At 39.2% G+C, this 24,879-nt stretch overlaps 1 protein-coding gene across 1 annotated transcript in view; it reads left to right on the forward strand.

Moving 5' to 3' along the window:
* The first annotated feature begins 301 nt into the window (after positions 1-301).
* HERPUD2 (HERPUD family member 2) overlaps positions 302-24,879 on the forward strand; it is a 48,604-nt gene continuing 24,026 nt past the window's right edge. The window contains exons 1-3 of the mRNA XM_036863625.1: positions 302-677; positions 878-1,299; positions 24,226-24,303. Of these exons, the coding sequence (XP_036719520.1) occupies positions 1,153-1,299; positions 24,226-24,303 (225 nt within the window). The 5' untranslated portion in view covers positions 302-677; positions 878-1,152. The remainder of the gene's footprint in view (positions 678-877; positions 1,300-24,225; positions 24,304-24,879) is intronic.

Here is a 24,879-nt window from a genome sequence, read left to right on the forward strand (position 1 = left end):
GAAATTATGGGCAGAAGTCTGACTGAGCATCAGGGAGGACACTAACTTTTGCAGAGACAGCTCTAAGGATGAGGAACACTTCCCAAGTCTTCCGGGTGTGGTCAAAACAGAATGTGCTAACGCCAGCGAAGCTAGTGGAGGCCCGAGTTCCGCTGGGGAGGCAAGGCGGAGCGAAATGGCCTGGCAGGGCGGGATCGACACGCCCGAGTGGCTTCGAGGCGACACACAACTCGGCACTGGCCGCCCTGGGCCGCCCGGGGCGGTCGGCGACGAGACCTGGAGAGCAGCGCGCGTGGGCGAGTCGCCCCTGACGCACTTCCGCCCTGCGTTTTCCGGCTTAAAGGGGACCCGGACCTTATTCACAACAACAACAAAACAGGCGCACTCGCGGCCGGCGCCCCTATTCTAGTCCCCGCCCTCCTGCCACCTGTCGCCGCCTCGGCTGCGCCCGGCCTTGCGCCCCAGCTGCCCTGCCGGAGGCGTCAGGCGGAGAGCCCTTCGGCCAACTTCTCCCGCTGCCGCCGCGCCGCCTCGCGAGATCCAGGGCCGGACCGTGGGCGCCGCCGAGCAGTAGGAAGGGAGCGGCCGCCGCGGAGGACGCTCGGCCGGACTGTGCGATCGGTGGCCGTGCCCGGGGGCGGAGGGCGGCGGTGGCGGGCCCCGCAGCCATCTCTCAGGTAGCCCTGCCTGTCGCGGTTGGCCACCCTGAGCGGCCCGTCCCCTTCTCCAGCCCGCGTGGCGAGGCCGTCGCGTCGGGGCCTTGTTGCGTTTCAGCTTAGGGGTCGCGGCGGGGGCGGGGCGGTGGCTCGGGCTGTCGCGTCCTCACCCCTCCCTACCTTCTCACCGCTTTCTCTCTCCCCTTGGCCTCCCTCTGCAGACCGGAGCCCGGCGGAGCCCGAACCTGGCGGGGAAAACTGCACCCCCGGCCGGGCCCCCAGACCCCGCCGCCGCCGCCGCCGCCGCCGCCACTGTCCATCATCCTCGGTACCGGCAATGGCCTTTGTATCGCCCGATGCACTTGTGACTGACTTGAACAAGGAATATTAAGAACCCATTCGCTTCCGTCCCCATCCCAGCCGCGCCGGCAGTAACCACCTCGGCTCATTTGGGCTTAACTGCTGCTCCTCTTGACTGTTCGACCTTGGAGGCACCATGGACCAAAATGGGATGGAGATTCCTGTGACCCTCATCATTAAAGCACCGAATCAGAAATACAGTGACCAGGCTATTAGCTGCTTCTTGAACTGGACCGTGGGGAAACTAAAAACGCATCTGTCTAACGTGTACCCTAGCAAACCAGTAAGTGTCTAAAAGCTGGGCGCAGCTGCTCTGGCCAGCAGATTTTCGTGTCATATACTCCCTTACTCCCTGCTTATCCCCACCCCTCTTGAGTCAAATAGGTCTCTTTTTGACTGCAAAGTATTTTGACCGCGAAGCATTTTGCGTTCCGAGGTTATGTGACTCTCTTGAGTGTCTGAACCATCATTAATATTTTCCTGATGAGGTCCAGTTAATTAGTAAGTGTAATTAGTAAGTGAAATATCAAGGCACATGAGAATTGGCAGGCATACAATAGGACCGTTTTCCTTGGACTCAAAGTCATCAACCTAAAATGGGAATGACAGGTGCATCCTTTAAAAAAAAAAAGATAAGCACTGCAATCCATATTCAAGCTTTTATTGCTTATTAGACTAAAATTCCTTTTTACTTTCAACATCTGGCCCAGAAATTTGCTCATTGCTGAAGAGCGAATTTTGAAATAAGTATGTGACCCCTATGAAAGTTATACTTTACACACTAGTATGTTTCAAGAAGCGAAGAGTTAAACGTTTTAGATTCACTTTCTTCTGCCCCTCCCTCTCTCATTTTCCTCCTGTAGAGGACACAGAAATTTTCTTCATTTAGAAGAGAACAGTCCTTCCACACCCCCACCATTTGGTGCATCATTTTATTCCTTTCATATAGCCATTTGTAAACCAGTGCGGCAGTGTTTTTCATTCTGAATCACATCTGGATATTGCAAAGATAATAAATAGACAGTACGGCTCCATCTGTCCCCAAAGTTAGATTTGAAAGTTATCAACACAGTTGATAACTAAGTCTTGGAATAATTTAGAAAAGTATAATGTTGTGTAGTGTGTATGAAAGTTAGGCTTTCATGTTCTCCATTGTGTAAAAATTTCATTCCTGAATAAGTAGTTTTCAGTGATAACTAAACCTTTTTTTTTAATTAATGAAGAAGCTTGGATTTTTAGGGTGGGAAATATTTTTGGCATCTGGCAAATTTAAGCCAGCCCCAGGATGTGTTGGAAGGCAACTGTGCTTTCTAGGTTTTACTTAACACTTGTTTTATGCAAATAAGTAAGGAAGGCACTTGATCTATATTAAGATGTTAATGAATTAGGACTGTTTCAGTGTTACAGTATTAAGTTTAGTTAGGCATTTAGGCTTCTAGAATAGCTATAGAAATAGGGTGGTTATTGCAAAAACAGGTGGTTTAGAAAAACAACTCTTAGTTGGCATTAGCTATGTTTGTCAGTACTTTTTGATTACAGATATTTTTAGTAGGAGAAATAAAAACCCTGAAGTATTTAAGTACTTGGAACAAAATAGTTGGAACTCTCATTTTTTCAAATCTTTTCTTGAAAGGTAAGATTTACACAGGGGTAACAATTTCTTTTTAAAAATTTCTGCTTTACAAAAGATTTCCTATTGCATATGACTTGTTTTACACATTTTTGAAGTCGAAGATAGCTTTTCAGGATAGGCAGAATTGAAAGCCATAGACTTCCATAGCACTGTTCATAACATAGCCATTCCTAAGTACATTATTGAGCATATATCTAAGTACTTAGTTATATGCTCAAGTGTATACTTATGTGAGGATCTTTTACATTATATGATTAAACCAAAAGGGACTTGGTTTGCACTGTGATAGAACAAGAGTTATCACTTTTCTGAAACTTTTTCTTTTTTAAAAAGTATCTAAGAGAGGAGTGTGAACCCTATTTGTCTTATCTGCTCCTGGGATAAGCCTGTTTTTGGCAGGAGTTCTGCCATCTTAGCACTTATCTCAGTGGAGTGCTGTCAGTGCCCATGTGGATCAGTCAGCTGCTGGAGGACAGATCAGTTGCAAACTTATCTACACCCCGCCCCCCTAAGCCGCTTGCTTCTAGTACACACTGGAGGCACTTTTGGAAGGTGTACCAAATAATATACAGCCTATTAATTACCTAAACTTGTGGCAAACCTTTTTTCCTCTTCCAGCAAGTTTTCTCCAAGTGAATTGTAATATCTGAAGTTTATTTCTAGGTTAATGAGGGTGGGGATGGTGTACATGTGTTTCTTTTCTTTTTTTTTTATAAATTTTTTTTTTTTTTAATTTTTGGCTGCATTGGGTCTTCGTTGCTGCGTGCGGGCTTTCTCTAGTTGCGGTGAGCAGGGGCTACTCTTTGTTGCGGTGCGCGGGCTTCTCATTGCGGTGCCTTCTCTTGTTGCGGAGCACTGGCTCTAGGCGCACAGGCTTCAGTAGTTGTGGCTCGCGGGCTCTAGAGTGTGGGCTCAGTAGTTGTGGCGCACGGGCTTAGTTGCTCCGCAGCACGTGGGATCTTCCCGGGCTAGGGATCAAACCCATGTCCCCTGCATTGGCAGGCGGGTTCTTAACCACTGCACCACCAGGGAAGCGCACATGTGTTTATTTTCATAGAACTTCACTGAAAACTTTGTAAGGTTATTGACACACTCACATTCTAACGTTTTATCACTTAGAACTGATTTGAAGTATCACAGTTGTTTAACAGACCAACTGTTTACTGATACTCCAAAGCCATAGGTAGTCCTCAGCATAGGAATTGGAGTCCTTAAAGTTTACTTGTAAAGTTGTTATTTAGAACAGAGAAATTTAACAATATAAGCAATATTATATTGTTGATTTAATATAAAGGAAGCTTAGATTCTTATGACCACCCACAATGACTACTTAACATTGATTCTGTTTTTAAGGGTCTCAAGTGCTGTTTGGTGTTTAACAGATCATTTCTTATGCCTGATTCCTGGCGCATAAGAAAGGTGGAGGTGGGTGGACTTGGAAGCAGAGAAGGGTTTAGTGCCTGGTAGAAGCAAGTGTTCCCCAGTGTGAAGTAGAACAGTTCGTAGACACTTCTCTTATGGGATCTGATGGGTCAGGGGAGGTAGAGGGCCTTGGTCCCTGTGGACAGTGGCTTCTAGGAAAATAAATGAGAGCTGCTGGAGGGAGAAGAATGGAGATTTGAAGTTGTTCATTTAGGATGTCTACAAGGATAGGTCACATGCCTACATGCTGTTAACGGAATTCTGGCTAAACTCTGCAACAGTGTGTAAAATCTTAAGATTTTAGCTTTATGGTCAGATATTCACTTCATTTAATCACAGATAATCTCCATTCGCATGGATATTTTAAATTCAACCTCCCCTCCCCTCAATAAACCCACAACAAATATACCCCTCCTTCCAAAGCACACTTTCTTGGGCTTCATTTATTTATTTAATTAGAAATTTATTGACCTGGCATTTGAAGGTCTATGTATATACTAAGCAAAAAGGTGGTAAGAGTCCTTTGCTCTTAAGAAGCTCAGGTCTAGTGGGGGATACAGACATATAAGTAAATAACTACGATATTATGTACTAGTGTTATATAAGAGGGATGTACTGAGTGCTGTAGGAGCACTGGAAGGGAATGGTCCACTCTGGAGTGAGGGTAAGGGAATGTGTAGCTGTTTTAAGAAAAGATTCACAGGGACATTTTTCTTGAAGAATTGATAAGTTTTAGTCAGATAAGATTGTAGTTTCTTTTTCTTTTTTTTAACTGTTCTTTCAGAGCTATTGTTGCACTGATGATTCTAAATGCTTTATATTATTATAGTACTTAGTAGTATAGTACTATGTTAAAGGATTATAGCTCCATAATGGGCTAAAAGGGGGGAGCGTTTTCTAGTTAGGAAGCAAGGCAATTGCCACATTTATACAGAAGTTTACAAAGTCATTACTAAAAACCTCAGGTGTGAAACTGAGCTGTGGTGGAGTTTTGTTTAACTTTGAATGGTATTGATAATTGGTTTGGTACTTGGTTTAAGAACTGGGGAGGGGCTTCCCTGGTGGCGCAGTGGTTGAGAATCTGCCTGCCAGTGCAGGGGACACGGGTTCGAGCCCTGGTCTGGGAAGATCCCACATGCCGCGGAGCAACTGGGCCTGTGAGCCACAATTACTGAGCCTGTGCGTCTGGAGCCTGTGCTCCACAACAAGAGAGGCCGCGATAGTGAGAGGCCCGCACACCGCGATGAAGAGTGGCCCCCGCTTGCCACAACTAGAGAAAGCCCTCGCACAGAAACGAAGACCCAACACAGCCATAAACAAACAAACAAAAAAAAAACTGGGGAGTGCATCAGTTCATGTTGATAGTGTATATAATTGTGAATCATATTCTAATATGACATTTGTCATTACTTCATGACTTTAGGTTTTCAGTTCCTAAAATTGGCCTGTAGTGTGAAATAATTATTCTGAAATTTAGGTAATTACTGCTAGTGGGTGAAGATAACCTATCAAGAGGGCCACTTTTACTTGAGTAGTTTCAGACTTTGATCTAGTTTAGACTTATTTACTAGGTATGTAAAAATCAAAATGGTTGAACTTAATGTTATCCAGTAGAATGGACTATCCTAGAGAAAACTTTAAAAATAAGAAATAAAATAAAAAATAAGATCCTCTAAATCCAGTTAGGCACCTTTTTCATTATCTTGTTTCTTACTATTTGTTCTTATACACAAACAATAACTACGATGGACCTGACTCACCCTGAATTCAATTTTGAAGGCAAACCTTTCTGGGGCTTGTATCCTTTTGCTTCCCATTTTTGTCTTGAGGTCAAAATGACTGTTGAACATGTCCTTCAGTTCTGGATAGACCTCCTCTCTCTTGGCACCTTTTCAAGTTGTGCCTTTGCTCTGAGATTTGTTAGAATTAAAGAAATAGGAATAGAACCAGTTGCATAGATTCTATTCTGAGAATATAACATTCTATAACCAAATTGCCTACAGTTCAGATGGAAGTCTTACTTTCATTGTCAGTGGAAGTAGCTTTTATAATATAATTTGAGGTTTATATCTGTCTCATTTTTGCAATTCTCTATTACCTTACTTAGGAAGGTCATTTTTTTTTTAAATTTATTTATTTTATTTATTTTTGGCTGCATTGGGTCTTCGTTGCTGCACACGGGCTTTCTCTAGTTGTGGCGAGCAGGGGCTACTCTTTGTTGCGGTGTGTGGGCTTCTCATGGCAGTGGCTTCTCTTGTTGTGGAGCACGGGCTCTAGGTGTGTGGGCTTCAGTAGCTGTGGCACATGGGCTCAGTAGTTGTGGCTCCCAGGCTCTAGAGCACAGGCTCAGTAGTTGTGGCTCGCGGGCTTAGTTGCTCCGCGGCATGTGAGATCTTCCCAGACTGGGGCTTAAACCCGTGTCCCCTGCATTGGCAGGCAGATTCTTAACCACTGCACCACCAGGGAAGCCCAGGAAGGTCATTTTTTAAAAAATTGTAAAATATTGGCTATATTCCCTGTGTTGTACAATATACCCTTATAACTTATTTTATACCTAATAGTTTGTACCTCTTAATCTTCTACCTGTTTATTACCCCTCCCCCCTTCCCTCTCTTCACTAGTAACCACTAGTTTGTTTTCTATATCTGTGAGTCTGCTTCTGTTTTGTTATATTCACTAGTTTGTTTTATTTTTTAGATTCCACATATAAGTGATATCATACAGTATTTATCTCTGTCTGACTTATTTCACTTAGCATAAGTAAGCAGGTCATTTTTAAAATTTGCTTGCTTAACCATCTCAGAACTGTTGATTTAAAGGGGCTATAATCCACACACACAAATAATTTTTGTTTTATAAGACTCTTGTCAAAGGTTGATGGAAAGTTAAAAGTTTTGAATGAGTGCTGACTGAAATTTGTTTTGTTTAACTCCTTGCCTTTTTCTAATGTCTTTTTTGGAAAATAACAGTACTGTGAAGGTAATGTTTTGTTTAATCATGCATCAGTGCTTTTAAAAATAGGATTTTTCTAGAACTTTAAGTTTCTCTCCTTTACATAATAATTTTTTTTTTGTCTGCGCTGCGCTGCTTGTGGGAACTTAGTTCCCCCACCAGGGATTCAACTCGGGTCCTCAACAGTGAGAGCATGGAGTCCTAACCACTGGACCACCATGGAATTCCCACACATAATGAATATTGACTTGATGGTCTTAAATGCTTTTTTTCAATGATTTTTAAAAATTTTTATTTATTTTTGGCTGTGTTGGGTCTTTGTTGCTGCGCGCGGGCTTTCTCTAGTTGTGGCGAGCGGGGGCTACTCTTCATTGCGGCGTGTGGGCTTCTCGTTGCAGTGGCTTCGCTTGTTGCGGAGCACGGGCTCTAGGGCGCGCGGGCTTCAGTAGTTGTGGCTCGCGGGCTCTAGAGCGCAGGCTCAGTAGTTGTGGTGCAAGGGCTTAGTTGCTCCACGACATGTGGGATCTTTCCGGACCAGGGCTCGAACCCGTGTTCCCTGCATTGGCAGGCGGATTCTCAACCACTGCGCCACCAGGGAAGCCCGTAAATGCTTTTATTTAACTGTCATATTTGGTGCTGTGATTTTAAACTGCCGTTTACTAAGAGGTTGCTATGTATACCAGGCATTCTGGTAAGCACTTTATATGTTTATCATACTTATCCTTCATAGACAGCTTACGCTGTGAGTTCTGTTATCAGCTCTGTTTTATAGATGAGGAAACTGAGGCTTGGTGATTTTTTTTTTGCCCAAGGTCATAGAACTTTAAGTAGTAGAATCGGAATTTGTACCCAGGTTGGTCTGACTTGCAAGCCTCAGGTCTTAACCATATGGTGGTTATATATAATAAGATGAAGGAAAGGCATTTAGGGATTTGGCCAGCTCAGTTATATACTTGCAAATTAAAAGGAAGTAAGTGGACTGTAAAAAGGCGTGTGTGTTTAGATGGTTTGTCATCTAAAGGCTACAGATGAATGGGTAACATAGTCTTAATACCGTTCTAATGCATGTCAGCTTAGTGTGTGGTTATTTTTGTTAATTTTGATAAATTATAGGGACGGTATGGGAACATAATATCTTAAGACTTCCAAGTACATTGCTTTGCCCTGTCTTTTCACATTCCCTGCTTGTTTGTATGAACCATAGCAGTCATGTATTTTGGCATCTCTGTTGTATGCATACCTGATTTGGCCTGTCAGTAGAAACAGCTAAGCAGGGAATGTCCCTTTGGAGTTCCAGAGGAAATTGTTGTGTAAGCTCTGTAAGCTGGTTTTGTTTACTGTTGTTGCAAGGGGATAAGAGGTAGAGGCAGTTTGGGTAAGCTCTGCTTCCATTTACAGTGTTTCTGAATTTCCCGAGGCTTTCGATTGGGTGGATTTAGTGGGAATGGGAGGGAGATATGTTCAGTACAAATTCACTGGATTCATTTACCACAGAAACGATATTTTGTGCACTGAGAACCAGCTCTTTAAAGCTGTTTGACACTTACAGCTGAACTGTATATAAGAACTGAAATGTTAATAATTACCACTTTCAAAGAAATTGGGCTGTAGTTCTTTGCACTAATATATAAGTTAACCGTTGCTTTTACTGAGCTATTTGATTATGTTGAAGTTGGGTATACTAAGGACATGATTTTTTTAAGCCATTCATAATTATGAAAGACCCATTTAGTCCTTCACGTAAAAAATCTAATCTTTTGATACCAACTAGGTGACTTTCCAGAAATATAAAAGTGTTGTTCACCTTGTGAACTCATCTGTTAGACTCTTGTGAATATTTTAAGTGCATTAGGGATACATGGTATTTTATCTGTTTTTGCTATCTAGTTAAATAAACATTAAAAAGTCAGACACTTTAGATAAAATATATTTAAACCTTTTAGAAAGGAAACATCTTTCCCCAGTTTAGGATTTATTTTTGCATATTATACTAGCAGGTGAGCTTTCCTCACCTTGGTTTTTAGCAACCTCTGTTAAGTGGGTAGCAGAGTTTTTGGGCCAGCTGGTTAAGCAGCCGTATATTTGGAGTGGTATAGTTTTGTCTCTGGGCTACTCAGAGTGCCAACAGGATGTTTCCAACTTGGTAATTTAGCTGCCTCTACTCTACCGTATATCACCAGGCTTCGTCTAGGGTGGAGCAGGGGAGATGGTAAAGTACTGTACCTATGAAGATTTGCTGACTGTTAGATGTAGGATGTGAGCAACAGGAAGAATTGGTGGTGTTGTTAACAGAGGTAGTCAAGTATATTTATATGTTAATCTGTGTAGCCAGTATCTTAACAGAAGAAAATTTTCATTGACAATTTAATTAGTACTTCATTTTAGATTTTCCAATCCTGAGTCTTCTGAATTCTTACATTTAAAGGATACCATGTAACATTTTTTATTGAGAGAAAAATGAACTTTTATTGTGTTAAGCTACTGAGATCTTGAGGTTCGTTATAGCAGCTAGCATTACTTACCCTAATACAGAAGTGGATTTTTCATCAAGGTAAAAAATACTGTTAGTAGGTCTGGATAAATAAAATTGTGTCACTTTTACAAGTTAAACTGAATTTGAATTTAGATCTCAAAATCTGTTATTTTCCTAATACTGTAGATTATAATGCAAACCAATTGAAAATTCAGTTGATTATTGTGTGGTTTGTTATCATGTCTAACCACTGGTTTTCCAGATATTTAAATTAAATTCACTGATTTAAACTGAATTTTTTCACTAATTTTTTTAGTAGAAAAAATTTCAAATCTTCTTAATTTATGCACATGAAAACTTTTTCTCTGTTTTCACCCAAAGTAAAATTAAAGAATTCTTTTTCCTTTTACTTCTGATATCTGAAGGTGTTTGAATATTCAATTTAAAGCAACAATTTAAAAAATTAAGATATAATTCACATACTGTAAAGTTTGCCCTTTAATGTGTACAACTCAGTGGTTTTTAGTAGTTCACAAATTTGTACAGTCATCGCCACTGTCTAATTCCAGAACATTTTTATCACCCCATACTCATTAGCAGTCACTCCCCATTCTCTGTCCCCCAGTCCTTGGTAACCAGTAATCTACTTTTTGTCTATATGTATTCACCTATTCTGAAAATTTCACATAAATGTAACTGTAATATATATGGCCTTTTATGTCTGGCTTCTTTCACTTAGCATAATGTTTACAAGGTTCATTCATGTTATAACATGTATCAGTTCTTCATTACTTTTTATGGCCAAATAATATTCCATTATATGTAAATGTCACATTTTGTTTATCCATTCATCAAAGCATTTGAGTTGTTTCGACTTTTTGGCTATTATGAATAATGCTGCTGTGCACATTCCTTTACAGGTTTTTGTGTGGACGTGTTGTTTTCAGTTCTCTTTGGTATATACCTAGGAATGGAATTGGATGTATACTGAGTCATATGGTGGCTTTCTGAGGAACTGCCAAGCTTTTCCAGAGGCTGTTCCATTTTACATTCCCACCAGCAATGTATGAGAGTTCTACTTTCTTCATATCCTCATCCACACTTGTTTTTGCTTCATGTATTTTCGGGAAGTTCCATGTAATTTTGTTACATTCTGCTTTTTTGAAAATTGATGTTCCCTTGCTGTGAAAAGATATATTTACTTTAAGTTGACTATTAATTTAGAGTAAAGTTAATACTAAGATACTAACACATGATTGCTCCTTCAATAGTATAATAATATGCTAATATCAGTACCATTTGTAGAAATGAACCAAATGAATTTAGAACCAGCAAGTGTTTTAAGCTAGTATTGTGATTCACAGACTAAATACTTCATTTCCATTCTTAATGATTACATGTAAAATAACTGATATAATGAACTTCAAATAAGTTGTGTCTTCCAAATCTGTGTAAGCCCCTTTGGACTCATAACACTTCATTTAATAAATCGGCATTTAGCATCTACTCTGCAGGACACAGTGCTAGGCTCTGGGAGTAAAGGGATGAGCTAGACAGACATGGACCCTCGTTTATTCTTGGCACTCATATTCCACTTAGGGAAATAAACATGTGCAGATAATTACAGATTATGGCTTGTGTTATGAAGGAAACAAACTGAGTGTGTGAAAGGAAATACTCTACTTTAAATTTGTAAATCAGATAAGACCTCTCTGAGGAGGTCATTTTAAAGCTAAGACCCAAAAGATGATTAAGAGCTAGCCCTGCGAGAGCTGGGAGAGACTGTTGCAAGTAGGATGTCTGAGTTGGGGAGGAGCTTGGCATATTTGGGGATCTAAGTGAATGCCAGTTTGGCTAGTGAGTGAGGAGGAAAGATTATGATCAGAGGAGGTTGGAAAGAGACAGAAACCAGATCTGCTGGGACCATCTGGTTATGGTGTGGAATTAGAATTCAATCCAGAGTGGTAGGAATCCATTAGAGAGTCACAGGAGTGATTCACATTTTTAAAAGATCACTCTATTTACTGACTGTAGAACACAGTGTAAAGACCAGTTAAGAAGCTATTACAGAAGTTCAGGCAAGAGGTGATGGTTTTAGGTTAGGGTAATGGCAATAGAGATGGAAAGAAATGGACTGAGAGGGACTTTTGGAGATAGAGTCTGTAAGATTTGCTGATGGTTAGATATGTTAGACAAGGTGAGAGAAAAATTGAGGATAATGCCCAGATTTTTGGCTTAAACAACTGGTGGCAAGTTGCTATGGAATAGGGAACAAGCAAGAGGAAAGATCTGGGGAATTGGGAATTGAGAACCCCTGTAGATGTTTTGATTTTGAGTTGCCTATTAAGATATCTGAAGGTGGAGATTCCCTGGTGGTCCAGTGGTTAAGACTACATGCTTCCACTGCAGGGGGCATGGGTTTGATCCCTGGTCCAAGAAATAAGATCCCGCATGCTGCCTGGTGCGGCCAAAAAAAAAAAAAAGATATTTGAAAGTGTCAGATGTCTAACAAGCAGTTGGATATCTGGATCTGGGTCTGAGAGGGACAGAGAGGCCTTGGATAGAAAAGCAAATTTGCATCTCAGCTGAAGAAGCTTCCTTAACTTTTAGAATTGGATGGAAGACACTGGAGAGGGACAGTGGCTAAAGATACGAATGAAATGTACAAATGCTTCTTAATGGATTTTCTAAACCTTGATTGCTCTTCCAGAGGTGCAAATGGTGAATGCTGTGGTCTTTTCTTCTTGCAAACCTTTTGCAGGGTGCTGTTGGTCATGCTGTTTCCTCATCCTGCTGAGGGACTTGCTTAGCCATTGCCCAGCTTTTCTGTTCAGTGGGTATAGGCTTTAAAAAACTAGGACTTGGGGATAAGGGATTATCAGCCTCTGGGCTTCTAGTAATGTTATTTCAATTGGCTATATTTTGGGTTAAATAGATTATGTGCTATTAGGTTTAAAGGTTTGATGAGTATTTGTATTTCTGAAACTGGGATTCATAGTTTTAGGACTAGGAGTTTTCAAAATCTTTAATTTTTTTTAAAATTTAATTTATTTTTTTATAAGGTTCTTATTAGTCATCCATTTTATACACATCAGTGTATACATGTCAATCCCAATCTCCCAGTTCATCACACCACCCCCGCCACCCCCGCCACTTTCCCCCCTTGGTGTCTGTACGTTTGTTTTCTACATCTGTGTCTCTGTTTCTGCCCTGCAAACTGGTTCATCTGTACCATTTTTCTAGGTTCCACATATATGTGTTAATATACGATATTTGTTTTTCTCTTTCTGACTTATGTCACTCTGTATGACAGTCTCTAGATCCATCCACGTCTCTACAAATGACCCAATTTCGTTCCTTTTTATGGCTGCATAATATTCCACTGTATTATGTACCACATCTTCTTTATCCATTCGTCTGTCAATGGGCATTTAGGTTGCTTCCATGACCTGGCTATTGTAAATAGTGCTGCAGTGAACATTGGGGTGCATGTGTCTTTTTGAATTATGGTTTTCTCGGGGTATATGCCCAGTAGTGGGATTGCTGAGTCATATGGTAGTTCTAGTTTTAGTTTTTTAAGGAACCTCCATACTGTTCTCCATAGTGGCTGTATCAATTTACATTCCCACCAAGAGTGCAAGAGGGTTCCCTTTTCTCCACACCCTCTCCAGCATTTGTTGTTTGTAGATTTTCTGAGGATGCCCATTCTAACTGGTGTGAGGTGATACCTCATTGTAGTTTTGATTTGCATTTCTCTAATAATTAGTGATGTTGAGCAGCTTTTCATGTGCTTCTTGGCCATCTGTATGTCTTCTTTGGAGAAATGTCTATTTAGGTCTTCTGCCCATTTTTTAATTGGGTTGTTTGTTTTTTTAATATTGAGCTGCATGAACTGTTTATATATTTCGGAGATTAATCCTTTGTCCGTTGATTCATTTACAAATATTTTCTCCCATTCTGAGGGTTGTCTTTTCATCTTGTTTGTAGTTTCCTTGGCTTTGCAAAAGCTTTTAAGTTGCATAAGGTCCCATTTGTTTATTTTTGTTTTTATTTCCATTACTCTAGGAGTTGGATCAAAAAAGATCTTGCTCTGATTTATGTCAAAGAGTGTTCTTCCTATGTTTTCCTCTATAAGAGTTTTATAGTGTCCGGTCTTGCATTTGGGTCTCTAATCCATTTTGAGTTTATTTTTCTGTATGGTGTTAGGGAGTGTTCTAATTTCATTCTTTTACATATAGCTGTCCAGCTTTCCCAGCACCGCTTATTGAAGAGACTGTCTTTTCTCCGTTGTATATCCTTGCCTCTTTTGTCATAGATTAGTTGACCATAGGTGCGTGGGTTTATCTCTGGGCTTTCTATCCTGTTCCATTGATCTATATTTCTGTTTTTGTGCCAGTATCATATTGTCTTGATTACTGTAGCTTTGTAGTATACTCTGAAGTCAGGGAGTCTGATTCCTCCAGCTCCGTTTTTCCCCTCAAGACTGCTTTGGCTATTCGGGGTCTTTTGTGACTCCATACAAATTTTAAGACTTTTTGTTCTAGTTCTGTAAAAAATGCCATTGGTAATTTGATAGGGATTGCATTGAATCTGTAGATTGCTTTTGGGTAGTACAGTCATTTTCACAATATTGATTCTTCCAATCCAAGAACATGGTATATCTCTCCATCTGTTTGTATCATCTTTAATTTCTTTCATCAGTGTCTTATAGTTTTCTGCATACAGGTGTTTTGTCTCCCTAGGTAGGTTTATTCCTAGATATTTTATTGTTTTTGTTGCAGTGGTAAATGGGAGTGTCTCCTTAATTTCTCTTTCAGATTTTTCATCATTAGTGTATAGGAATGCAAGAGATTTCTGTGCATTAATTTTGTATCCTGCAACTTTACCAGATTCATTGATCAGCTCTAGTAGTTTTCTGGTGGCATCCTTAGGATTCTCTATGTATAGTATCATGTCATCTGCAAACAGTGACAGTTTAACTTCTTCCTTTCCAATTTGTATTCCTTTTATTTCTTTTTCTTCTCTGAGTGCCGTGGCTAGGACTTCCGAAACTATGTTGAATAATAGTGGCGAGAGTGGACATCCTTGTCTTGTTCCTGATCTTAGAGGAAATGCTTTCAGTTTTTCACCATTGAGAATGACGTTGGCTGTGGGTTGGTCGTATATGGCCTTTATTATGTTGAGGTAGGTTCCCTCTGTGCCCACTTTCTGGAGAGTTTTTATCATAAATGGGTGTTGAATTTTGTCAAAAGCTTTTTCTGCATCTATTGAGATGATCATATGGTTTTTCTTCTTCAATTTGTTAATATCGTGTATCACATTGATTGGTTTGCATATATTGAAGAATTCTTGCATCCCTGGGACAAATCCTACTTGATCATGGTGTATGATCCTTTTAATGTGTTGTTGGATTCTGTTTGCTAGTATTCTGTTGAGGATTTTTGCGTCTATATTCATCAGTGATATTGGTCTGTAATTTTCTTTTTTTGTAGTATCTTTGTCTGGTTTTGGTATCAGGGTGATGGTGGCCTCATAGAATGAGTTTGGGAGTGTTCCTTCCTTTGCAATTTTTGAAGAGTTTGAGAAGGATGGGTGTTAGCTCTTCTCTAAATGTTTGATAGAATTCACCTGTGAAGCCATCTGGTCCTGGACTTTTGTTTGTTGGAAGATTTTTAATCACAGTTTCAATTTCATTACTTGTGATTGGTCTGTTCATATTTTCTATTTCTTCCTGGTTCAGTCTTGGAAGGTTATACCTTTCTAAGAATTTGTCCCTTTCTTCCAGGTTGTCCATTTTATTGGCATAGGGTTGCTTGTAGTAGTCTCTTATCATGCTTTGTATTTCTGCAGTGTCCGTTGTAACTCTTCCTTTTTCATTTCTAATTTTATTGATTTGAGTCTTCTCCCTCTTTTTCTTGATGAGACTGTCTAAAGGTTTATCAATTTTGTTTATCTACTCAAAGAACCAGCTTTTAGTTTTATTGATCTTTGCTATTGTTTTCTTTGTTTCTATTTCATTTATTTCTGCTCTGATCTTTATGATTTCTTTCCTTCTACTAACTGTGGGTTTTGTTTGTTCTTTCTCCTGTTCCTTTAGGTGTAGGGTTAGAATGTTTATTTGAGATTTTTCTTGTTTCTTGAGGTAGGCTTGTATTGTTCTAAACTTCCCTCTTAGAACTGCTTTTGTTGCATCCCAGAGGTTTTGGATTGTCGTGTTTTCATTGTCATTTGTCCCTAGGTATTTTTTGGTTTCCTCTTTGATTTCTTCAGTGATTTTGGTTATTTAATAACGTACTGTATAGCCTCTATGTGTTTGTGTTTTTTACGTTTTTTTCTCTGTAATTGATGTCTAATCTCAGAGCGTGCGGTCGGTAAAGATACTTGATATGATTTCAGTTTTCTTAAATTTACCGAGGCTTGATTTGTGACCAAGATGTGGTCTACCCTGGAGAATGTTCCATGTGCACTTGAGAAGAAAGTGTAATCTGTTGTGTTTTGATGGAATGTCCTATAAATATCAATTAAATCTGTCTGGTCTATTGTGTCATTTAAAGCTTGTGTTTTCTTAGTAATTTTCAGTTTCGCTGATCTGTCCATTGTTGTAAGTGAGGTGTTAAAGTCCTCCACTATTATTGTGTTACTGTCGATTTCCTCTTTTATAGATGTTAGCAGTTGCCTTATGTACTGAGGTGCTCCTATGTTGGGTGCATATATATTTATAATTGTTATATTTTCTTCTTGGATTGATCTCTTGATCATTATGTAGTGTCCTTCCTTGTCTCTTGTAACATTCTTTATTTTAAAGTCTATTTTACCTGATATGAGTATTGCTACTGCAGCTTTCTTTGGATTTCCATTTGCGTGGAATATCTTTTTCCATCCCCTCACTTTCAGTCCGTATGTGTCCCTAGGTCTGAAGTGGGTCTCTGGTAGACAGCATATATATGGGTCTTGTATTTGTATCCATTCAGCGAGCCTGTGTCTTTTGGTTGGAGCATTTAATCCACCTACATTTAAGGTAATTATCGATATGTATGTTCCTGTTACCATTTTCTTAATTGTTATGGGTTTGTTTTTGTAGGTCCTTTTCTTCTCTTGTGTTTCCCACTGAGAGAAGCTCCTTTAGCATTTGTTGTAGAGCTGGTTTGGTGGTGCTGAATTCTCTTAGCTTTTGCTTGTCAGTAAAGCTGTTGATTTCTCTGTTGACTGAATGAGATCCTTGCTTGTAGAGTAATCTTGGTTGTAGGTTCTTCCCTTTCATCACTTTAAATATATTGTGCCACTCCCTTCTGGTTTGTAGAGTTTCTGCTGATAAATCAGCTGTTAACCTTATGGGAGTTCCCTTGTATGTTATTTGTCGTTTTTCCCTTGTTGCTTTCAGTAATTTTTCTTTGTCTTTAATTTTTGTCAATTTGATTACTGTGTGTCTCAGCATGTTTCTCCTTGGGTTTATCCTGCCTGGGACTCTCTATGCTTCCTGAACTTGGGTGGCTATTTCCTTTCCCATGTTAGGGAAGTTTTCGACTATAATCTCTTCAAATATTTTCTCACGTCCTTTCTCTTTCTCTTCTCCTTCTGGGACCCCTATAATGTGAATGTTGTTGCGTTTAATGTAGTCCCAGAGGTCTCTTAGGCTGTCTTCATTTCTTTTCATTCTTTTTTCTTCTGTTCCGCAGCAGTGAATTCCACCATTCTGTCTTCCAGGTCACTTATCCGTTCTTCTGCCTCAGTTATTCTGCTATTGATTCCTTCGAGTGTATTTTTCATTTCAGCTATTGTAGTGTTCATCTGTTTGTTTGTTCTTTAATTCTTCTAGGCCTTTGTTCAACATTTCTTGCATCTTCTCGGCCTTTGCCTCCATTCTTTTCCCGAGGTCCTGGATCATCTTCACTATCATTATTCTGAATTCTTTTTCTGGAAGGTTGCCTATCTCCACTTCATTTAGTTGTTTTTCTGGGGTTTTGTCTTGTTCCTTCATCTGGTAGAAAGTCCTGTCTTTCTGTGAATGTGGTTTTGCTTCCACAGGCTGCAGAATTGTCGTTCTTCTTCCTTCTGCTGTCTGTCCTCTGGTGTCTGAGGCTTTCTAAGAGGCTTATGCAAGCTTCCTGATGGGAGGGACTGGTGGTGGGTAGAGCTGACTGTTGCTCTGGTGGGCAGAGCTCAGTAAAACTTTAATCCGCTTGTCTGCTGATGGGTGGGGCTGGGTTCCCTCCCTGTTGGTTGTTTGGCCTGAGGCGACCCAGCCCTGGAGCCTACCTGGCTCTTTGGTGGGCTAATGGCAGACTCTGGGAGGGCTCACGCCAAGGAGTACTTCCCAGAACTTCTGCTGCCCATGTCCTTGTCTTCATGGTGAGCCACAGCCACCCCCACCTCTGCAGGATACCCTCCAACACTAGCAGGTAGGTCTGGTTTTGTCTCCTCTGGGGTCACTGCTCCTTCCCCTGGGTCCCGATGTGCACACTATTTTGTGTGTGCCCTCCAAGAGTGGAGTCTCTGTTTCCCCCAGTCCTGTCGAAGTCCTGCAATCAAATCCCGCTAGCCTTCAAAGTCTGATTCTCTAGGAATTCCTACCCCCCGTTGCCAGACCCACAGGTTCAGAAGCCTGACATGGGGCTCAGAACCTTCACTCAAGTGGGTGGACTTCTGTGGTTTAAGTGTTCTCCAGTTTGTGAGTCACCCACCCAGCAGTTATGGGGTTTGATTTTATTGTGATTGCGCCCCTCCTACCGTCTCATTGCGGCTTCTCCTTTGTCTTTGGATGTGGGGTATCTTTTTTGGTGAGTTCCAGTGTCTTCCTGTCGATGATTGTTCAGCAGTTAGTTGTGATTCTGGTGCTCTTGTAAAAGGGAGTGAGCGCACGTCTTTCTACTCTGCCATCTTGAACCAATCTCCGAAATCTTTAATTTTGGGTTTTTATCTTGATGTAAAAATTATCATTATAGATAACAGGATGATTACTTTGTAGCTGACTCTCATGAGATTTAGTACCTGCATTTTAAAGTAAGTGATCATTCTAAATATGTTTAATTTGTATGGTTAAGTTTTTCAAGCATGGGCTTCTGAAATCTGTGAGGTTGCTGACTGATGGTGATCTGTATTGTTTCTGTGAAAAAAAAATTGTTTTAAACTTATCTACTAAATAATTACGGGAGTAAACTGTCTAAGTTGGTTGCCGTTGTACTTAATTTATATATATATGTATTTGCCAATAGTCCAAAATAATGAGTGTTGTAGCATATTTTTATGCCCCATGTTGTTTAAAAGTGATACTTGTGATAAAGTACATGATTAATTCCATTACCATTACAGTTTAATAGTAAAATGGAGGTTACCTATGTAGAAAGCAGGTAATATATATAGATTTCTTACATTTTGAAGCAGTAGTTGGTAAATAACTTCTTTCATCTTAGCACCCAATACATCCTTTCACTAAAAATCTGAAGGTAAGTAACTTATGTTTTGGACATGGACTTCTTTTTACCAATGTCAAATTACTTTTCTCTCTGTGTAGAGAAGCTAAAATTAATTAAAAGCTTTCCTTTTGGTATTTGTAAATGTCATTTTAAACTGATTCTTGAAAGCTCTTCAAACATGGATTAGGGCTTGCTTTTTTAGTCATTAAAACTGATAGTTACTGCAACTTTAACCAAACCTATTTAGCAGTGTCCTAATCATGTTCTTATACATAATGAAGATAGTCTGCTATTAGTCATACAACTTATCAATACTTTCACATAATCTCTCATTAGATCCTCAGGAAACAGCATGATGTAAGAGAAGCAGGTATTAGAGATTAGTATCACATGTTCATTGAATGTTTACTAGGTGTTCTGCCCTGTTCTTAGAGGTTTGTGTGCATTTTCATTGTTGTGAAAATTCAACCCTGTGAAATAGGTACTATTATTGCCCTCATTTTTCAGTTAAGAAAACTGAGGCACAGACTGGTGGTAGTGGGATCATGTACAAGTTTCTCAACATTTCTTCACCTATCTGCCATATTCTTCTCTAAGTCCAACTCCTTCACACGAGATTCTACCCCTTATTAGCTACTCAAGGACATTGCTCTTGAAATTCTCTATTTTTCTCTCCTGCATCCTCAGTTTTTCCTTTCTACTGGATTATTCCTCTTGGCATACAAACATGTTATTTCTCTCTTCCTAAAAAAACAAAAACACGAAACAGTAAAACAAACAAGACCCTCTTTGATTTCACTTCCCTTCTAGCTGTTGTTTTATTTCTTTCCTGTCTTTAGTGCACAACTCCTTATAAATTACGAATATTCACTGTATCTGTACTCCTCTCCTGTTCTCTTGAATCCGTTCCAGTTAAGTTTTTACCCTACTGTTCCACCAAGATTGCTTTTATGAAGATCACCAGGGAGCTCCATGTTCCAGGATATGGTGGGGGAATAGAGAAATAAATAGAATAGTATGAAAGAAGGACACTACGATTAATAACAAAAGCCTGTAAACACTCAAGTATCCATACTGTAAACTTTAGTATTTCTGTGTAATGGAGCATTATGCATCTGTTAAAAAGAATGGGGAAGACATCTTTATACTGCTAAGGAGTAATCTCCAGGGTACAGTAAGTGAGAAAACAAGGTACAAAGGAGTATCGTGTACTATCTTTTATGTGAGAAAAGAAGGGAAATACAAGTGTATTTGTATTCAGGTTTGTTATGTTGTTAAAAAATGATGGAAGGGTAATTCAGAATTACAGAGAAAGAGGGTAGGGACAGAAGCTAAACCTCTTTGTACCTTGTTCTATAATTTTTACTTTGTTTCCATGTGTGTTGTATATAATTAAAAAAAATTAAATAGAAAAAAATTCCTAAATGGCAACAAAAGAATTTAACAATGTCAGGATGGTGACAAAACTGTAAGAAGAATTATTACAAGTAATTTTGAAACAGTATTTTGACTGCATATCCCTAATGGGATATATCTAAGGACGGAAAAAAGTGACAAGAAATCTTAAACCTCATCCAATATTATTATTATTATTTGAGATTATACATAGTACGATAAAGCATATAAGTACTTTTGCTAATGGCATACGTTTGTTAATATCATTAGCAAGAAAGATTTTCAGGGTGATAGAGATACAAATAAAAAACCATATACTGTTTAATTAAAATTGGAAATATGAATATATATTCAGGGTTTAAGTTTCTCTTTCTCAAAAATACATATTTTCTAGCTCTCCTCAATGAAGAATCTTAGAAATAATAGCAAGTGACAATAAGCACTCTTAGACCCCAGATTTTGTCTCTAGATGCCATTTCCCATTAAAAGGAATCAAGGCCCCTGGAACAGTGGCTGATTCCAGGCCTGGGGAAAGAAATGTGGAAGATGAACCTGGTGTGCCCGAAAGCAAGGAAGCTCTTAGAGACTACAGAGGTCATGTCAAGGTGACATAGGATCCAACCTGAAGGGACTCCTACTGGCCAAAGATGGTGCAATTTGAGGATTAACAAAAAAACAACCAGGTGGCAGTATATTGAAAAACATAAAATTCCACAAGCTCATAATGATACTTAAACCAAAACTTTTTGGTCACTTCTGGAGGTTGCTTGGGCACTCATTCTGGAAACTGATAAAGGGAATAAATTGAGCATTTTTGCTGTCTTTCTTGTGTAATCTAGGTATGCAAATGGTTGATGAGGTAAAGTTCTTTTAGAAGAAGCACAGCTAATACAGAAAGAATTAGAGAATTAGAAAATATTTTCTACCCCTAATGAAGTAATGGATCTAGGCAGTTGGATCTAGGTTGTTAATAAGGTGAATGTTTGATGGCAGACTTTATAAGGGATGAATTCGGCTGACAACATTTGAACCCACTGATCAAACTTAACATGACTAAAAGTAAGTCACTCAATCCAGTGTGCTAATAATGATGTGATGCAACAGGAAGTTCTCTTGTCAAACAAAAAGGAACCTGAATTTAATCAACCCTCTAGATCTAACTGCATTATACAGAGACTACAGGACATGCTGTACAATACCAGGAGGACATAGTCACCCAAATCCAGATTGCAACATGTTTTCTTCAACAAATAGCTAGGGAAAAATTTTAAAGAAGTGGAAGCTGTTAGAAGATTAAAAGAGATGTAACAGCCCCATCCCATGTGTGAACCTTGTTTGTATTCTGATTTAGACAAACCATTCCTAAAAAGACATTTTTGAGCAAGTGGGAAAAACTGAGCTGTGCTGGATATCACATTATAAGGAATTAATATTTATTTTGTTGAATGTGGTAATATTGTGGGTAGTTGGAAAAAAAACTGTTACAGATACATTCTGTTTTTTACAGGCAAAAAGAAATATGTGGTATTGGCTTTAAAACTCTCTTCCTTGCCAAAAAAAAAATGGGGGTAGGTGGGTAAATGAAACAGCAATAGCAGAATGTTGATAATTGTTGGAGCTGGATATTTGGGAATTCTTGAAGATGGTAAGGGGGTTCATTTTATTCTCTCCACTTTGTGTATGTTTGAGAAGTTTCATAGTAAAGTAAGGAAAGAACTGATATTTTTTATACAGAATGATATGACATAGAAGTATCTATTAAATGTTTGGACTGGTGAAAGAATGATAGTTTATGATGGCTGTAGTATTTATCAAAGAAACTTCTTTAGGTTGCAGCTGAAGTAATAAGTATATTGTGGAAACTTATAAAGCGTTACATAATTCATTTGTCCAGGGATTAAATCAGTCATTATCTACTTAGCATTTAACTTATGTTATATAATTTACTATTTGTGCTCCACTCAATATTTATATGTATCGATTGAAGTTTCAAGACTTGTGATACGTATTTTAAAAAAAATCCTTGGGACTTCCCTGGTGGTGCAGTGGTTAAGAATCCGCCTGCCAATGCAGGGGACACGGGTTCGAGCCCTGGTCCAGGAAGATCCCACATGCCGCGGAGCAACTAAGCCCACGCACCACAACTGCTGAGCCTGCGCTCTAGAGCCTGCGCACCACTACTGAGTCCACGCGCTGCAACTACTGAAGCCCACACGCCTAGAGCCCGTGCTCCGCAACAAGAGAAGCCACTGCAGTGAGAAGCCCACGCACCGCAACAAAGAGTAGCCCCCACTTGCTGCAACAATGAGAACCCAACGCAGCCAAAAATAAATAAATAAATTTAAAAAAAATCCTTTGTTGTATTTGGTTGTTAATATAAGAATTTTTATATGTGCATTTTAGGAATGGTACACTCAAAAATACTTACAGGGGAAGCTAAATTATGCCTAAAAGCTAAGTATCTTGGAAGGACAACTATACCTTCCCTTGATCTTTGGTACCTAAGGACCCCTGAATCACAGATATTACTCAGTATGACTCTTTCTACTATGGTTATTTTTAATGTAAGACTTTTTTAGTAGCCATGTTGCATATGTAGTCTGTTTGAAGATTGTTATAGTTATTGCTTGGATTTGGCATGTTTAGTAATTGTTGATATAGCTGATATTTAACTGTTTTAATAGAATTCAAGGAACATTTGCCTGTTTCTCAGTTATGAAATAGGAGGTCTTATGGGGACTCTACATAAATGCTTTTATTTTAAATACTTAATGCTTGTAGTGTGAGCACTTAGCAGATTTATTTTAAGTACAAAATAAGGCAGAGATAACCAGAACATATCTCCTATTTTGGGTTGCATATGGAGATGGCACTTGAATCTCCATGCACTTGAGTTGATTTTTCTTTAGTCTTGTGTTTTTGAAAAATGTATGAAGGTATTCATGAGAATGGCAGGAATAATAAAAACAAGAATAGTTACCTAAAGCTGTAACTAAATCCAAATGGCTTTGGAATTAAAACCAATAAATTGTCCTGCATGATGTTAGTAAAGAATAAAATCTTATGTTTACTTTTGATTAAAAATACTGACAATGCAAAATAACACTGGTGACCTTGGAATTTTATCCCATTGTTGACTGTTAATAGAAAGTCAGCCACCTTCTCATTTATAATCTTGAAGGTTTTTGTTTGTTTGTTTGTTTTTGATTTGAGTATTTCTTGTGCCCTTTTTTTTTAAAGGGGCGGGGCCTAAGGCGGGACCGAGCGTGACCTCGAGCGGGGGCGGGATGGAGGAGTCTTCTTTTTTTTTTTTTTTTTTTTTTTATTTATTTATGGCTGTGTTGGGTCTTCGTTTCTGCGCGAGGGCTTTCTCTAGTTGTGGCAAGCGAGGGCCACTCTTCATCGCGGTGTGCGAGCTTCTCACTATCGCGGCCTCTCTTGTTGTGGAGCACAGGCTCCAGACGCGCCGGCTCAGTAATTGTGGCTCACGGGCTTAGTTGCTCCGCGGCATGTGGGATCCTCCCAGACCAGGGCTCGAACCCGTGTCCCCTGAATTGGCAGGCAGACTCTCAACCACTGCGCCACCAGGGAAGCCGCCCTTGAAGGTTTTTAATGACAGTCACACGTAGATTGCATTATGGCTGAAAAGACAAACTTCCAATTTACCTTTTTTTCCTCGTTTTAAAAATAATTTGGTAATTATCTGTATTTTATTATATCTACAGTAGATATGCTACCATTTGCTGAACTTTTAATGTCTTAAGTGGAATTTGGAAAAACAAAATTCTTAAATTATGTCCGTTTTCTGCTTATTTGTGCCTAAAGGGAGTTTTACTTTACCCATTGTAAGGCATCTTATTCCCAACCTTCAATTTGTATAATTAGAAAAAGTTGAATTCTTTTCTTTGTCCCATTTCTTAGTTGACAAAGGATCAGAGGTTGGTGTATTCTGGCAGACTGCTTCCCGATCACCTGCAGCTGAAAGACATTCTCAGAAAAGTAAGCTTTTCTACCACTATTTGATACCAGATACTCAGAGTGCCAGAGGAGATATGTTCTGAAGTTTTATTGATATCCAACCAGTTTAGTTTTTAGATACTTAAAATCAACTCTTTTGGGTAGCATAATAGGTGATTCTGATTAGTTTAGGTAACAGTTTTGTATATCCATCTGATAGCTAAATCTGAAATAGGATTATATATTTGTGTTCAGGGATTTGTTATCTTGTGTAAGAAAGCAGTACTGAGTTATCAGTAAACTGTGCAGGAGTAGAGTGCTCAAGTAGTGGTGAAGGATTTTCATTGATAATAGTCTCCTCTCTTAAATACCCTTCTGACCAAACTACGTTTTAATACAAGTTAACTTGGCTTAGGAGTTTAATTTCAGGACAGAAAATAGAAGGAAGCCCAATTGGTCCATCAGTTAGCAAACTTTGAATGCTGGTACTCAGAGTTAAATATATTTGAATACAGTTTTTTTGACAGATTGAATGCTAGTTATTTTAATGGCAGCCTTTTAGCTCATGTTTATTGGTGGAATTTATACTTTTAGAACTTTTCTATGTTTGAGATTCTT

The sequence above is a fragment of the Balaenoptera musculus genome, chromosome 9 (assembly GCF_009873245.2).
Source record: "Balaenoptera musculus isolate JJ_BM4_2016_0621 chromosome 9, mBalMus1.pri.v3, whole genome shotgun sequence".
Lineage (NCBI taxonomy): Eukaryota > Metazoa > Chordata > Mammalia > Artiodactyla > Balaenopteridae > Balaenoptera > Balaenoptera musculus.